Consider the following 15,389-nt stretch of genomic DNA (forward strand, 5'->3'; position numbering starts at 1 on the left):
AGGGCCACTCCATTTTCACGATCCTTCCAGAGGCCCCACCTGACCAGCTGTCACCCTAGGGAGCGATGGTGCACCCACATTCAAGGAGCATAGTTGGAACGTAACACCAACCAGCAGAAGAAAGGCAAGAGGCACGGGGACGAGGAGTGCAGAGAGGTAACCTGAGGTCAGACATGAAGATTCCAAGGCTGGGAAAGAGGAGAAAGGTGACAGCTGGGACAGAAGCATGAAAAGGGAGAGAGAGAGAGAGGCTACATCAAAGAGCAAGAAATCAGTTACCAGATAATTAATTCTTTCCTCCAATTAAAAGTCACTCACTTTTCTCTCAATATAAAACAGCACATATTCTTATTCACCACAGCTGTAAGCTTCAGGCTATGCACTGTCCTGCTGCAGTCCTAGGACACGTGAGACCCAGAAATCACACATCAATGTCAGTCTCATTTCTTTGTAGTTACCCTTTGCCTAACTATGGAGGTTTTACAAAGTCACCTGAGGCTACAGCTTGAAACAGAAAACACAGCCTTAACCCTGAAGTCCCCATATCCTGGCTAGAGGGAAGTCCACACAGCCCCCGGGCCCCGGGGCACAGCGCTGACCTCACGGCCACCTCAGTGCCCACACTCCTTTCCTTGCCAACTCCACAAGAAGGAATTGCAGAACCAGCTAAAGCACCAGCAGGAAAGGGCTATGAAGAGGAGGCACAGGGTTACGGCGACTGTAAGAACAGTCTCCTGAACATCCACAATTAAGCTAGCCTCAGCCCAGCCCCACAGAAAACAGTTATTTCTTATTGTTTTTCTTAGGTCTTCTTCTTGGTCACTCATTTTCAGCTACCTAAATTGTCTATCATCTGAAAATGATTACTGAAGAGGTAAGCAGCAACAGGTCAAGGTATTAGGGGAGATAAAGTTTGTCAGATATGTTAGCAAAATCACAGTTCAGACATGAATACTTTTCTCTCTGTGGAGCAAAAAAGCATCCGTGCAAGAAGATTCTGTTGCTCTGACAAATTACTTTCTACTTATAAAAGTAAATCACAGGGGGAATTCAAGGACTCTAAGGGCTTGGTGACTTCTGATTCAAAGGCAGCAAAAACACCAGGCCACTGCTCCCAGTGGGCACGCCCCTCTGGCCCTGCTGAGAGGCCACTTGACCCCCCACTGCGAGAAGGATGTGCCATAGCAAGTGGACGAAGCTCCCTGAAGGTAAACAAAACTGATTCTCCTTAACTAGACATTATCAGAGGACTTAGAAACTCAGGAATGTGATAACATACAAGCAGAAACAATTTTGTCAGCACTAACAGACAACTAAATCAATTGTTAGCCTAGACAAAATCTACAAGAAGATGAATACGCAAGCTCAACAAGAACACACTGTGTGACAAATGACCGATGTGGGTTTTGTCATGAAAGACACGTTTGTTCAAGAAGAAAGTAAATTCTAAAATCTAAGAGCAACGAGTAAAAAGATAAAATTCTAAATTAAATAACCACTGACTAAAGAAGAAATGAAAGCAAAAAATATACTAGACATCAACTGAGAGATGACAATGTTTACAGATCAAGAAAAGTTACAGAAGAAATCATAGAATTTATTTAAAAAAAAAAAGACAACCGAATCAAAGGTTTTATTTCAGAAACGGGTAATAAAATGGACTAAACTATCTGATGAAAAATGGGTAAGAATCTAACAGAATTGAGACAATTTGTTATCATGCAACTTGTTTCTTCACTTGGTTGGTACTAACTGTAGGATTTTACTAATACAGGAAATAGTTAATTAATACAGGAAACAACCATAATCCTATTAAGCACCTCAATGCACTGTTTTTCAGTCTATATAAAGATGTAGGAAATACTAAGAGGGCATAATAAGTGTTTAATATAATCAGGTCTAGTGGAAGGAACTTACCATAGACAGGATTTCTTCGGAGTATAAATGGACTAAACAACATGTTTTGGAATGGACACATCTATTTGACTTTATTTATGATGCCAAGTTGCCAATCCATACCTGGTTAGTTAGAGGTAGAAACACATTCATTTTGATTGAATTCAGGAATACACACACAGTTTCTTTGTGTTTGCTCGATACTTTGCAGTCTGTCCCAATGAAATCAAATTGTCCTTTTCTATTCACCACTGCAAACTAGTTAACTGTTCATTCCAGCTATACATTCATTGTATGACTCTGCTTCATGATGGTTATTTCATTTCATACTTTCTATAAAATAAAAGATGACTATAGCTTGTGTTAAAAAAAAAAAATCATAGGAATGCACCTTTTGACCAGTAAAATTTCACTAAACAATCTCATTATACCTCAGTAGAATTTGTCTTTCAATTTCATAGTCTTTTAATCTGAATGAAAATAATAACTTATGGATTAAAAAGTTTTCTGTTTAACTGACAGGAAAAATATTATAAACATAATTTCTGAATAGAGAAAATGAGATGCAAGTAGCAATGCTGTCTTCACTGCTATAATACTTCATTTTTAAAAGTACACAAAGTACTAATCACCATTTTGATTCCAGTGAATAAAAACTTAAAACTGAATTTATTAATCAATTTGGAAGTCTGAAGCCAAAAGGATCCTTTAACAGTATTGCCTAACAGACAAGTCAATCCTAAAAAGCTAATCACACTGCAAAATTTTGGCCTAATTAAACTGGCTCTCGCTGATACTCTGTCTTTTTTCTGTTTGGTTTCAATCTGCCATAACAACCAAGGTTAGAATTACCTGTAAACAGAAGTATACAAGGCTTGATGAAATTGAATATGGAGGATTAAGCATTTAAAAAGTCTGGGTTATAATTCTTATTGCTACACAAGTTCTACTGCATAATTAATTTACAGCAGCCTAAAACTTTTCAGCAACAAAATTATATTAAAAAAAATACCATTATCCCTATATGTTACATTAATTGTAATGTAACATATCACAACCACTTAAGCTTTGCATTAACTTAGAAAAGAATAACTTGTCCCTGAAAAACTCTAAAGAGTGATCATATTTCAATCAAAGCTGTCCTGAACTAACTCATAATCAGCAGTGACTACATTTGTCACTTCTTTGCTCTAACATGAGTAAAAGTGACGATAATGATTTTTTGAAAAGAGGCTAGAGAACCTGCATCCAATTATGAAGTGGACTTTTAAACCGCCACTGGATTTTTAGAATGTTTTTAGTTGTCAAACATCTGTATAGGTGAAACAGCTGAGGGAACAAACTGCCAAACTTGCCCAAACTACTTTTGTTCCATAGAATTTGATCCCTTCTAAATCGACAACAGCATACAAACTTAGCTATGAAGAATTCAGCCCTTATAAATGAAAACAAACATAATAAACCTACAGGAGGTTTAAAAGTAACTTCATTTGTTTTTGAATATTCAAGTGTAATGATTCTGTAAAAGATTAAAACATACGTTTCAACTTTATCAGATATGTCAATTTCCATTTGCTCCTAACCTGCCACTAATACATAGGTTCACTGGGCTGCCAAAGAACCCAACTGATCATGGAGAGAGATGAAGGTATCAGTGGAAAAAGAGCACGGATACCACGGCATTTATCCAAACAGTATGAGACCCGTCTTTGCATCCCTGAAGTAAGAATGGCCACTTTCTCCAATTAATTTGCTCTATACTAAATAAAGCAGCATTGTCTGTGAAGAGTTACTCCATACCCATAACATTTCACTACTATAGTTACCAATTCAGAAGTTAAAAAAAAAAAAAAAATACAGACCAAATCCATGTACCCGTGATCCTTTGTATCCTAAAATGTAGAAATATTCTTAGTTTTAACCAAGAATTATATTGGAATGAAGTAAAACATCTTTTAAAGTAGTTTTAAGTATACTCTTATTTGTTACTATATTTCTACATAGATTATTTAATATTGCTTGTGGACATAATTTAATCGATAATAATATATCATAATGTCAACCATTACAGTGATCCAGAATGAGATTCTGGCTATAGAGGGAGCTTAATTATTAAGCAACACTTTCCTAAAAAGCTTCTGTATTTCTGATTGGTAAGAAAAACAAAAAAAAGAGCGTCTCTCATTGAAATAACACTGACGTTCAAGCTCGGGCCCCCTTCTTTGTGTTCAACATAATTAATTCTCTAGGACAAAATAATGAAACATTAAGTCACATTAATAAGTTACAGTCATCTTCAAGAAAACTCGATGGGCAACTCTGGTGTTACAATTGTGTATCTTGGATCCAACTTAGGGATGAAGTCCTGAAAGTGTTTAGATGCACCAGTACCAAAAACGTCAAGGACTTTTCGGTTCATGACGGCAAATCTGTATAACAGAGGACACAGGGAACAGGTGCTTAATGAAGTTTATAAAAGAAGATGATTCACTCCATTTGACTTATCTTACACGGGATGGGATGACAGAAAAGGCTGACATGGCAAAAGACTCAATGGCAGATTCAAAAGTCACTTTGATACACTTCCTCAAGATTCACTGTCTCATATTTTCTTTAAAAAGATGATAATCCCCAAAACTGAAACCCCAGAGATTACCATCATTATTTCAAACCCTTCTAGAATCCTTTCCACTAGATTGTGTCAAATAGAAAAATAGGTTCATTGTGATTTTTCTGATGAATAAAATCACAAGAAGCTAAATGTAAAATGAATGCGCTAACATTTACTGACAAGCGAAGGTATTAAACGTAATTCCTCTCATAATTGAAATTTTAATGTCTCACAGTCAACAGAAAATACATCCAAATGTGACTGAAGGGCAAACAGCATATAGGGTTTCAAATTTCTAACAGACACAACATAGTAAAAACACACCCTCATTTTATCCATCACCTAACCTAAGAGATATAAAAATTTTAAAAGACATATATTTTAGCTAATGTGCAGGATGGACCTTCTGTGTCTCTGTGCCTGATCATAAGCATTTCTTTTCTGGGGAAGATACCAAGGTGAAATTAGTTTTGAGTCATTGGCCAGTATCATTATTCCAAGAGCCAATAAATGTGATTTTTAGATCCTTCCCGAAGTATGTTCCCTTCCGAAATAATCAACTGGTTAAATTCACTGATGTGCAAAAAAACCTAAATGACAAAGAAATAAATGATTAAATAATCATAATATAGAGGATACACAGTGTCATGGCTAAGAGGAAGAATTCTGCAGTCAGACTGCCTGGCTCATATCCTAGCTCCATTCTTTCCTAGCTCTGTGATTCTGGCAGGTGTTTAACCTCTGTGTGCATCTCAGTTTCCTCACATTGTAAAAGCAAGATATTAACAGTACCTATCTCACACAGCTACTTTAAGGATTAAACACATATGTATGTATATGTATGTTGTATGTGTGTATGTGTGTATCTTAAAACCATTTCTGGGACATAGTAAGCACTATACAGCTGTTCGCTGTTACTAATATTAATGGCAGCTACTATTTACTGAATGCCTACTAGGTGCTAAAGGCTGCCACAAACATCTCGATTTTCCCACAAAGTATGTATTATGGTTTCACTGAAGAGAGAAAGAAATTTGAGGCTCATGATGGTAAAGAATTTTCCCAACCGGTGACACAGCTAAGGGTATCAGAACTGCAGTCAAACCTAGGTCTGTTCAATTCCCAAGCTCATGGTCTTTCTATCAGGTCAACCTGCCTCCCAAAGAATTAGATTAGAATCAGGAAATGCTAACAACAACAACAATAATAAAGAATATGACAGTGAAGGCAAAGAAAAATGTGCTTACAAAATCAGGCAAAAGAACATGATTATTTTTCCAAAGTGGAAATCAGTCGATTGTCCAGGCATGATTTCTAATGAATCTGGTTTCATGTTTTTAATCAAAAAGAAGAGATCAAAGATTTTAAAAGTGAGACTTAAGAATATTATATAGTAACTTATCAGCAGTTTGCAAGTCAACATATTAATCTAGAACACTTAAAATATCTAAAATAGGGCTTCCCTGGTGGCGCAGTGGTTGAGAATCTGCCTGCCAATGCAGGGGACACGGGTTCGAGCCCTGGTCTGGGAAGATCCCACATGCCAAGGAGCAACTGGGCCCGTGAGCCACAATTACTGAGCCTGCGCATCTGGAGCCTGTGCTCCGCAACAGGAGAGGCCACGATAGTGAGAGGCCCGCGCACCACGATGAAGAGTGGCCCCCGCTCGCCGCAACTGGAGAAAGCCCTTGCACAGAAACAAAGACTCAACACAGCCAAAAATAAATAAATAAATAAATAAAGAAAGAAAGAAGGAAGAAACTATTAAAAAAAAAATCTAAAATAATGTAGGGAAAAAATAGTCAAAATAATGTTCACTAAAAGAATGCCCCATGTTATTCTTATTAAATTTTAGGTCATATTTGATTTATAGCTAGATACCTACTTTACCACTGAAAGAATATTCCCTCAAGTAAACGAAAAGATTCAAAATCTTTTTTATGGAAATTGCTTTTTTTCTATGACCAGTTAAAACATCTCAGTCACTTACCTGCCCTTGGTGAGCCTTAAAAGGAACTTCCAGTAAGATGGTCGCAAGGTCTGAACTTCCATGACAGCCTAAGATTAGAATATTCAATTTGAGACTTCTTTTAGTAAACAGCAAATATTATCAGCAGTCTTAGGCAACAGAACATATTTATCTCTATTTTTATTGCTCACTGTATTTAAAAAACCACAGTGATGACAGTAGTAACAAAAACATGTTATTAATATTTAAGTTGATAACTCTCAAGAATCTTTGTAAATATGCCTTCAAATAGGAATACTGCTCATGGAATAATAATTGAATTAATAGTCATTATTATTGGGGAGCATTTACTAGATACCCATTAGATAGCTGGCACTTCGCTAGTTATAGTAAGTTTACCAACTTGGCAGCATTACTGTGAGAAACTGCAAATAAAAGCTGTCCCCAAAACTTTGCAAAAGCCCTAAGACCATTAACATCAATAACGGTGATTAAAGAGATTGAACGATGCTTCTATTAAACTAGATTCTACCCCTATCCTCACTGCCTGAGTAATACTGGGGAAAAGCAATTATTCATATTTATGCCCATGGTATCTTTTTTTGAAGTAAAATTAAGTTAGGGCATTCTAGCCAAGGTACTAGAGTGATAATTCTCCTACAAAAATTGCACTCTATTTAAACCTAAAAATTGTTGTGTTCATAAAACATGACCTAGCCCACTAAGTTAACATGTTTAATGATTTGAAACTTGCAAGCTATCTTGCTAATAAAACAAAAAAAGCATAAAATGTAAAAACTGGAAATGTTCCCAGGCCTTTATTTTTCCCCCATTGGTTTAATATACACTAGAAACAGAAATAATTCTACTTCTCATTTCAAAAAGTTATACTTACTGCCTGGAAGCAAATTGCCGTAGAGATGGAATAGATGATAGTGTCTGCATGGGGAAAATAGGGAACCTTTCCTGCTTCAATTCCTTTGAAATACATTGTCTGCAAAACAAGCACATAGCGCAAGATTTATAAAGAAAACAACTTTAAATAGCATTACCAATAAAGTGGAGTGATACGTTCCCTATCTACAACTATTTTTTCTACCTTTCAAAATCCTAACAATCCTTTCAGAGCTCAAATCATAGGTACATCTTCCCTGACATGTTAAGTGTCAGCCCTTCCCTTTCCCTCATTCACTCACCCCAAACCCCAGATGCCAGTAATAATACTTTTCTGTGAAATTCAACAACACTTTATTTCTACCTCTTTCATGCTATTTATTCTTCACTGCTATTTGTACAATGCCCAAGTCCTCCCTTCTCTGTTAGATCTATTCATTCATTCATTAAACATGTACTGGTGTAAACCCGATTAGTGCATAAGAAATAACCAACACACTTTAATAAGGCTACAAGATATCTATATTGATTAGATGTGTAGATCATCACATGTGTATGTATGTGTACCTATGTTTATCTCAAATATATATATATACACATAAATATATATATACACATAAATATATATATATATATATGTTCCCCAGAGGAGGGAGCAACTATTCTGTCTAGGACAAAGGACCAAGGAGAATTTCAGAAATGACTACATTGAGTAGTGGGCATCTCAAACCATCTGCAGTGAAGAACCACTTTTTAAAAAAAAAATTTCCAACTATCATGGCCTGATGCTTTTATAATACAATAAAAATGAATTACTAGAATTGAACCAAATTTTCACTATTACATTCAAAAAACAAATTACTCCATTGAGTTGCTATAAGGTTTCCAAATGCTTCCTCTCAATTTCTATCCTTTCCTTGTCATGAACTGGTATGGTCATGAACAGTTCATAGACCAGCACTAGTCTGCTGACCCCACTTTTAATACTGCTGCTTTCTAAGAGGCCTAACATCAACAACTAGATAAGAGAGGAAAAGCAGGGGTAACAAACAGGGTGAAAATACATGACATGTATGGGGAATTTCCAGCAAATTTATATGGATGGAACAAAGGATAATTCATGGAAATGGGTTTTCTGGAACGTAGGAATGCTAAAGTGAAACAAGTAAGAAAAGTGGAAAGATGACCAAGACAGAATGGTGTTTCAATAGGTTGGAGGGAGCTTTAAGAAGACATGAGTGGACCATGAAATAAAGAACATAAAATAATTTTTTCCAAGAAAAGTTGTTTATACAGCTGATTTTTAATTAATATTATGTATTAATATAGCATTTTAATCTAAAATTAACTTCAATCTGTAAGATATGTACAAAGAGATTTATAATCTACTTCAGTAACAAGATAAACATGGGCCATTATTTTGAAAGTAATATGATAATATATTACAAGGTACAGATATACTGTAGTGTATTCCTGTTAACAAAAATGAAATTCAGATGTGGTAGAATGGCATCATAGAAACGTTATGTGAAACAGGTATCTCTTGATATATGGGATCATTGTGTTCCTAATTATTTCCTACAATAAAACTTATCTGTTGACCTAGAGTCTAAGTTAATGAAGAGTTGGGACTGTATCCTATACTTCTATATGCTTACCAGCACCACCACAGTAATGGGAACATAATCGATACTCAATAAATATGTCTTGGAAATAATTTTTTCCAAGAAAAAAGTTGCCTATACAGGTGATGTTTACTTAATATGCATTATATAGTAATACAGCATTTTAATATAAAATTAACTTCAATCATAGGAAAATGATTGCCTATTATACCATAGTCATTAATTCCACAAAGGACACAGTAAGCTTACACTTCTAATTTCCTGCATTTAAAAAAAAGTTCTCATCAGCACACTTATCAGATACGATCTGTTGATACAAGAAACAGAGCGATACCACTGCTTGGCTTTAAAACCTCTAGCCATTTAGAGAAACATTTTCCAAACTAGATCTCAATGTTGGATGGCCCCTATGTCAAAGAACATATTTTTGCCAGCTAGGGCAAAAAAATACATTCTCTCACTCCCCTTTTCCTCTCTATTAGCAAGTCCTGCCAACTCTATCTCCTAAACATACACCAAATCTGTGTACTTTTCTCCGTCTCTACTGCTACCATCCTGACACAAGCCACCATTTCCTGCCTGAGACGAACGGTTCTCTCCCAGATTCCGGTCTTGCCTCTAATCCATTCTCTATATAATAGCCAGAATATTCTTCTTAAAATGTGAATTAAATCACATCATTTCCATGCTTAAAGCTCTCCAATGGCTTCCAAAGGCACTGAGAAAAAATAAATGCCTCCTCCCCTGCCTCTTTCTCCTCTCTCTTTCTCTCTGTCATTTGGATAAAACAAATTTGTATAATTTTCTTAATGTCATTAGGGACACAGATTTTTCAGTGAGATAAAACTTTTTAAAAATCAAACAAGTTAAATAAAATCTATAACCTGAACTTTGAATTGAAAACATCAATGTGCTCCTAATTATTTTCTCTTTCTCTGAAAAGAAAGGGAAAAAAAATAGGATGCTCTAACTCTGTTTACTGGAAAGGCCAAGAAACAACGACTAGCCTAGGAGCAAAAAACCTTTAGCACCCAAACTAAAGTTTTCTAAATACCATTTCTCACCAAAAGAAACTAGGTGCCACTGGAGACGGCTGATTCTATGTCTGGAGCAGGAAACCACCCAGGTGAGCCTGGAATATCTTGTTTTATCACAAAGCAAGAAAACTATCAAAGATACCGGCATTACGTCAAAAAAGAAACAGGAGTCAACTTGAAGAGGCTCTCATGGCCAAAGATGGGGCAATTTGAGCATAATGACTGCAATAGGCTGAAACAAATCAAATACGTTAAACTCCATGTCTTCATAAAGACACCTGACAACAAAGACTTACAGGTCAACTTTGCAGGGTGCTAGGGACTAACTCATGCCAAACATTAGCAAATAAAGGGAAGTAATCAAGCACTTTATTATGACTTTGTGAACAGACGATCTCACAGTAACCAAACAGCTGAAAGGGAAAGTTCTTTTTGAAGAATTCCCGCTAATAAGTGCAGAAGAAACAATAATATTAGATTATGATGATTTTGCAACCCTCAGTGAAATAATAAACCCTGGTCATTAATGGCTGCTAAAACAATAGGGGAAAAGATGGGGAACCTTATGTTGGCTCTATCAACACGGAGCCCACCGATCCACCTTAGCGTCACAAAAAGAGAGACAACCCGACATTTTTGTGTTTCCTAATGTGATGTAATGGGAATTCACACACACAGTAAATGTGAAGTTTTTCTGCCACTACCATCCCCCTAAAAGAAACTGAACCTGAACTTGCTTAAGGCTCTGGATCTAGTTTACAGTTTACAGACAATACATGAGTTAAAGCAACATGTTATAACACCACCAGTGAGGATGCAATCAGCAAAATCCACAACGTGGGAAATTCCAAAGAACTAATAACCTAGAACGTCAACAAATAAATGGCAAGGAAAAAAAGAAGGGGGAAGGAAAGAAGAAAGGGTGAGGGATAACTATTATAAACTAAAAAGAGACTTTGGATCTCAACTAAAACAAAGGGATTGCAAAAGACATTTGTGAGGTAATACTGAAAATGTAAGCTCTAATTGGATAATGATAATATTAAAGAATTACCAGGTTTTTAAAATGTATGACGTATTTTGATTATACCCTGATGGCACTGGTGATTTGTTTGTCTTTAAGGAGTCCTTATTCTTTAGTTTTATTTTTTAAGGACTCTTTCTCCTCAGTTGTTTATGGATGAAGTGATTTGATCTCTGGGATTTGTTTTAAAATAATTTGGTACTTGGGGGTTTGGAGCAGTATAGGTGAAAGGAGATTGGCCAAATGCTGTTAACTGTTGAAGCTGTATGATGGGTACATGAGGGTTATCACATTATTCCTTCTATGCTTGTGTATATTTGAAAATAACACAAAGAAAAAAGAAGAAATAGGAGAACTGACTTTGTAAGTACTTTTATAGGATTAGAATTTGCTTTTGAAACTGGGATATATATTTACTACTAAAGCAGCTAAAAAGCTCTGTATCCTTTGGTTGTATGTGCTTAAAAATGTTTGCTTACCTCTACCAATTTGGAAGCTAAATACATGGAAATTGTTGTGCTTTTATAAAACATCATTGATACTCCCGCCAAAAATCCTGAAACAATAAATAAGGCAAAACTGATCAGAACTCAAAGTATTTCTTTGTTATTAAGTCACTCAGAAATGTTGATTCACTTAAATAGGAAAGAACTGATTTGTAGCACTGCCTTTTGTTACAACAAAATCAAGGACAGTAATATAAGTGATGACATTAAAATGGGGTGAATTCTTATTTATTATCACATATTTTTAAACTTAAAAATTGACCTTTAGAGTTAGGAACCACAGTTCTGATACACATATCACAAGAAACTACATTCTAAATTTAACTTTTAAAAACAGCAGTGGTCTTGCCAAATACAATGATTTTTTAAAATAATTTTTTAAAGGTTACTGGTATCATTTCTGATTTTAAGTGGAAATAGTCATTCATCTATTCTCCTAACAGCTCAAATTATGTTTAGTGCTGTCATCACACTTCCCTCCATTGCTTTCATTCTATAAATGGAAAACCAAGGTGGTAGGAGGCCTGGAATACTAATAGTAGGGATATTACTAATAAATATCTGAAAAGTTGTCTATTTAACTTAATACATATACTGAACTCACAGAAAATGTTTAGTTTTTATTTTTATAAAATTACTTGAGTTCCTAAAAAAATTATTATTAAAAAATACATCACTTGCCAGTGGTAAAATCAGAATATTTTAAGAAATCTAATTGCACTTCCATTAGTCACTTATATAATATTTTAAGTCTTTATATTCTTTTGTGACACATTCCCTAGAATTTCTGGCCCGTAGCAGGACAGATACCCAAGTCATTATATTGCCAACCCAAAACATCAGATGGCAAGAGAGCCTTGATACGTTAAACTTCACAAATATAAAATGTTTGTACTAGTGCCTTAATGGGGATTCTATTACAGAGAAAGGAAGATACAAAGAAATCAGATGAATTTGAAAACCATGTCTGCTTCATTCCTACTACTGATTGATGCAATAGTAATATATGTATTTTATCATTGCTTTACCAGCTATAATGGCATGCAGTTCATCATCCAGATTTCTGACCCAGCGCAGGAAGCAACTAGTACCCTGTATCAAGAAGAAAATACAATGACTTCAGTTGTTTCAGTTCTAGGGAAAAAATGCATGTAACATCTGTAATGGGTGAGTCATTAGCTGACCTTGGAGGCAAGTTGGTGATCTTATTTAAATCAAACTGAATGTATGATTGGTAAAATTATGAACAGTAACCTGTTATAACGTTACTGTTTGGATAGACCCTATTAAGAAATTATACATAAAATTTTCATTGTAATGATTTTTCAAAATGAATTCAAAAATTCTTTTGCTTAGATGTAGAATGCTGGGAAAAGTATCACTCCCATTCTAACAAGGAGAAAAAGCTGGATAAGCTACAACTCTGTCAAGTCAGAATCCTATACTTAGAGAAAACATTTTTCAATATCAAGGTGAAATAAAGACTCTCTCAGAAATTTCGCACCAAGCTGGCGGGTAATCCCCATGTCGGTGTGACGTGCTAGCTCGGAAGTGTTTTCTGCTGCTGTCATGGTTCGTCCGCTAAACTGCATCGTTGCTGTGTCCCAGAACACAGAACATCGGCACGATCAGATCGGGGACGAACCATTGTCAAGAACGGGGACCTGCCCTGGCCCCCGCTCAGGAATGAATACAAGGTATTTCCAAAGAATGACCACAACTTCTTCAGCAGAAGGTAAACAGAATTTGGTGATTATGGGTAGGAAGACCTGGTTCTCCATTCCAGAGAAGAATCGATCTTTAAAGGACAGAATTAATATAGTTCTCAGTAGAGAACTCAAGGAACATCCACAGGGAGCTCATTTTCTTGCCAAAAGTCTGGATGATGCCTTAAAACTTATTGAGCAACCAGAATTAACATATAAAGTGGACATGATTTGGATAGTGGGACACAGTTCCGTTTACATGGAAGCCATGAACAGGCCAGGCCATCTTCGACTATTTGTGACAAGGATCATGCAGGAATTTAAAAGTGACACATTTTTTCCAGAAACTGATTTGGAAAAATATAAACTTCTCCCAGAATATCCAGGTGTTCCTTCTGATGTCCAGGAGGAGAAAGGCATTAAGCACAGATTTGAAGAATATGAAAAGAACAGTTAATATGAAAGTGTTTTCTGATCTATTTCAAGCCTCCTCCCCCCACCCCCCAAAAAAAATTACGTATTTTTTGTTGTAAAGACTTTTGTTGACTTTAGATCTATGGATAATTATTCCTAAGCAAAGTACCTTTATTCCCCATTAATCTTGACTAGACTGTATCAGATACCATTTGTGAAACATTTCGTGCTGTAACTGCCTGAATGCCCATCAAGGGTCAAGAACAGGTTACTAGCACCTGCCTAGGGTAGAATATCTACCAAGACAGCCCAAAGTGGGAGAGTCCCCTGATAGCATAAGTTGAAACCAGAGCCTATAGAGCTAGGAGATAGGCAGATGGGTCCAAAGGTCAGAAATGGATTATAAATAGAAGAGCTAGCACTCAGTTATTAAAATTAGATCAAAAGAGGGACTGTGAATTACTCTATATCACACTTGTGAAAAATATTCTGTTCACTCAGACCGGGAGTCAATAAGTTGAGAACTCCAGGATATTCCACACGGATAGTAAAGAGGCAGGTATGACACTACCTTTTCGATGGTTAAAGGAGAAGGTCTGAGACCTTAAAAGACTTTGTTTCTGATCTTCAATGAGATTCCATGGGATGTTACAATGATAAAACAAGAACTGGCTGCTCTTTACAAAAAAGAATAATCTAATATCAAGCATAATGGCTAAAATTAAAAATTCAAGGAGGTAATAAATTCAGAATGAATATTGCTAGAAACCACAATTACTAAGTTAGAAACTAAACTTCACAGAATTAAAAAAATGAAAATTAAAACACGTTTTACCCATCATGTTAGCAAAGATTTAGATTAAGTATCCCCCCCCCCAAAAAAAGAGCATTTTCTGCCTTATAAATTGGGACAACCTTTTTAGAGTGTAAGTTAGCAATATCAATTAATATTCAAAATAATCTGGGTTTGGACCCAGAACTTCCACTTCCAGAAATTAATCCTGAACAAAGAAATGGACCCAAGAGTATTTGTTGCAACATTTTTTTTCAAACTTGGAAAGAGCCCAAATGTTGATAAATAAGAACTAACCAATATGTCTATAAAATGTAACATCTGCAGCAGTTAAAAAGGACAAAGTACTGACAGAAAAACACCAAAAATTGCTAAGCAAAAGAAGCAAATTGTGTATAATACTCAAAATGTTTAATAAATGTTAATGTGTGGGGGAAAAAAAAAAAAAAGATTCTCTCAGACAGATAGAAGCTGAGAAAATGCACCACCTGCAGACCTGCATTACCAGAAATGTTAAAGGTCGTTCTGCAGGCAGAAGGAACAAGACACCAGCTAAAAATTTAGGTATAAAAAAAGAGATGAAGAGCTCTGGAAATGGTAAAATGAAGGTAAATTTAGAAGACATGTTTTTCTTATCTTTAATTGTTATAAAAATGAATCAACTGTCTAAAGCAGTGGTCAGAAAACTATGGCCCACTAGGCAAATCTAGCCTGCCACCTGTTTTTACACGGCTCATAAGCTAGAATATTTTTACACCTCTCAATGGATAAAAATAAAAAATAATAATATTTTGTGACATGTGAAAATTATATGAAATTCTAATACAGTGTGCTAAATTTTTATTGGAATACAGCCATGCTCATTCATTTATATATTGTCTATGGCTGCTTTCACACTATAACATCAGAGCTGA

The 15,389-nt window shown here is 35.6% G+C and overlaps 1 protein-coding gene and 1 pseudogene across 6 annotated transcripts in view; one reads left to right on the plus strand and one right to left on the minus strand.

Annotated features, from left to right (window-relative positions):
- Positions 1 to 1,961: 1,961 nt before the first annotated feature.
- The window catches only part of TMEM135 (transmembrane protein 135), a 251,260-nt gene continuing 237,832 nt past the window's right edge, over positions 1,962 to 15,389 (minus strand). For 4 of the 5 annotated variants that reach the window (XM_082410211.1, XM_082410212.1, XM_082410215.1 and 1 more), the window contains 5 exons: positions 12,591 to 12,654; positions 11,536 to 11,612; positions 7,372 to 7,470; positions 6,498 to 6,565; positions 1,962 to 4,325 (listed from right to left, as the gene is read on the minus strand). In XM_082410211.1, coding sequence (XP_082266337.1) covers positions 4,193 to 4,325; positions 6,498 to 6,565; positions 7,372 to 7,470; positions 11,536 to 11,612; positions 12,591 to 12,654 — 441 coding nt within the window. In that variant the 3' untranslated portion in view covers positions 1,962 to 4,192. The remainder of the gene's footprint in view (positions 4,326 to 6,497; positions 6,566 to 7,371; positions 7,471 to 11,535; positions 11,613 to 12,590; positions 12,655 to 15,389) is intronic. The other variant, XM_082410213.1, reaches the window with a different exon arrangement.
- LOC309636769 (dihydrofolate reductase pseudogene) lies at positions 12,664 to 14,551 on the plus strand (annotated as a pseudogene). The gene has a single exon. The product of its transcript is annotated as a dihydrofolate reductase pseudogene (transcript).

The sequence above is a fragment of the Balaenoptera physalus genome, assembly GCF_965194825.1.
Source record: "Balaenoptera physalus genome assembly, chromosome: 10".
NCBI classification, from domain to species: domain Eukaryota; kingdom Metazoa; phylum Chordata; class Mammalia; order Artiodactyla; family Balaenopteridae; genus Balaenoptera; species Balaenoptera physalus.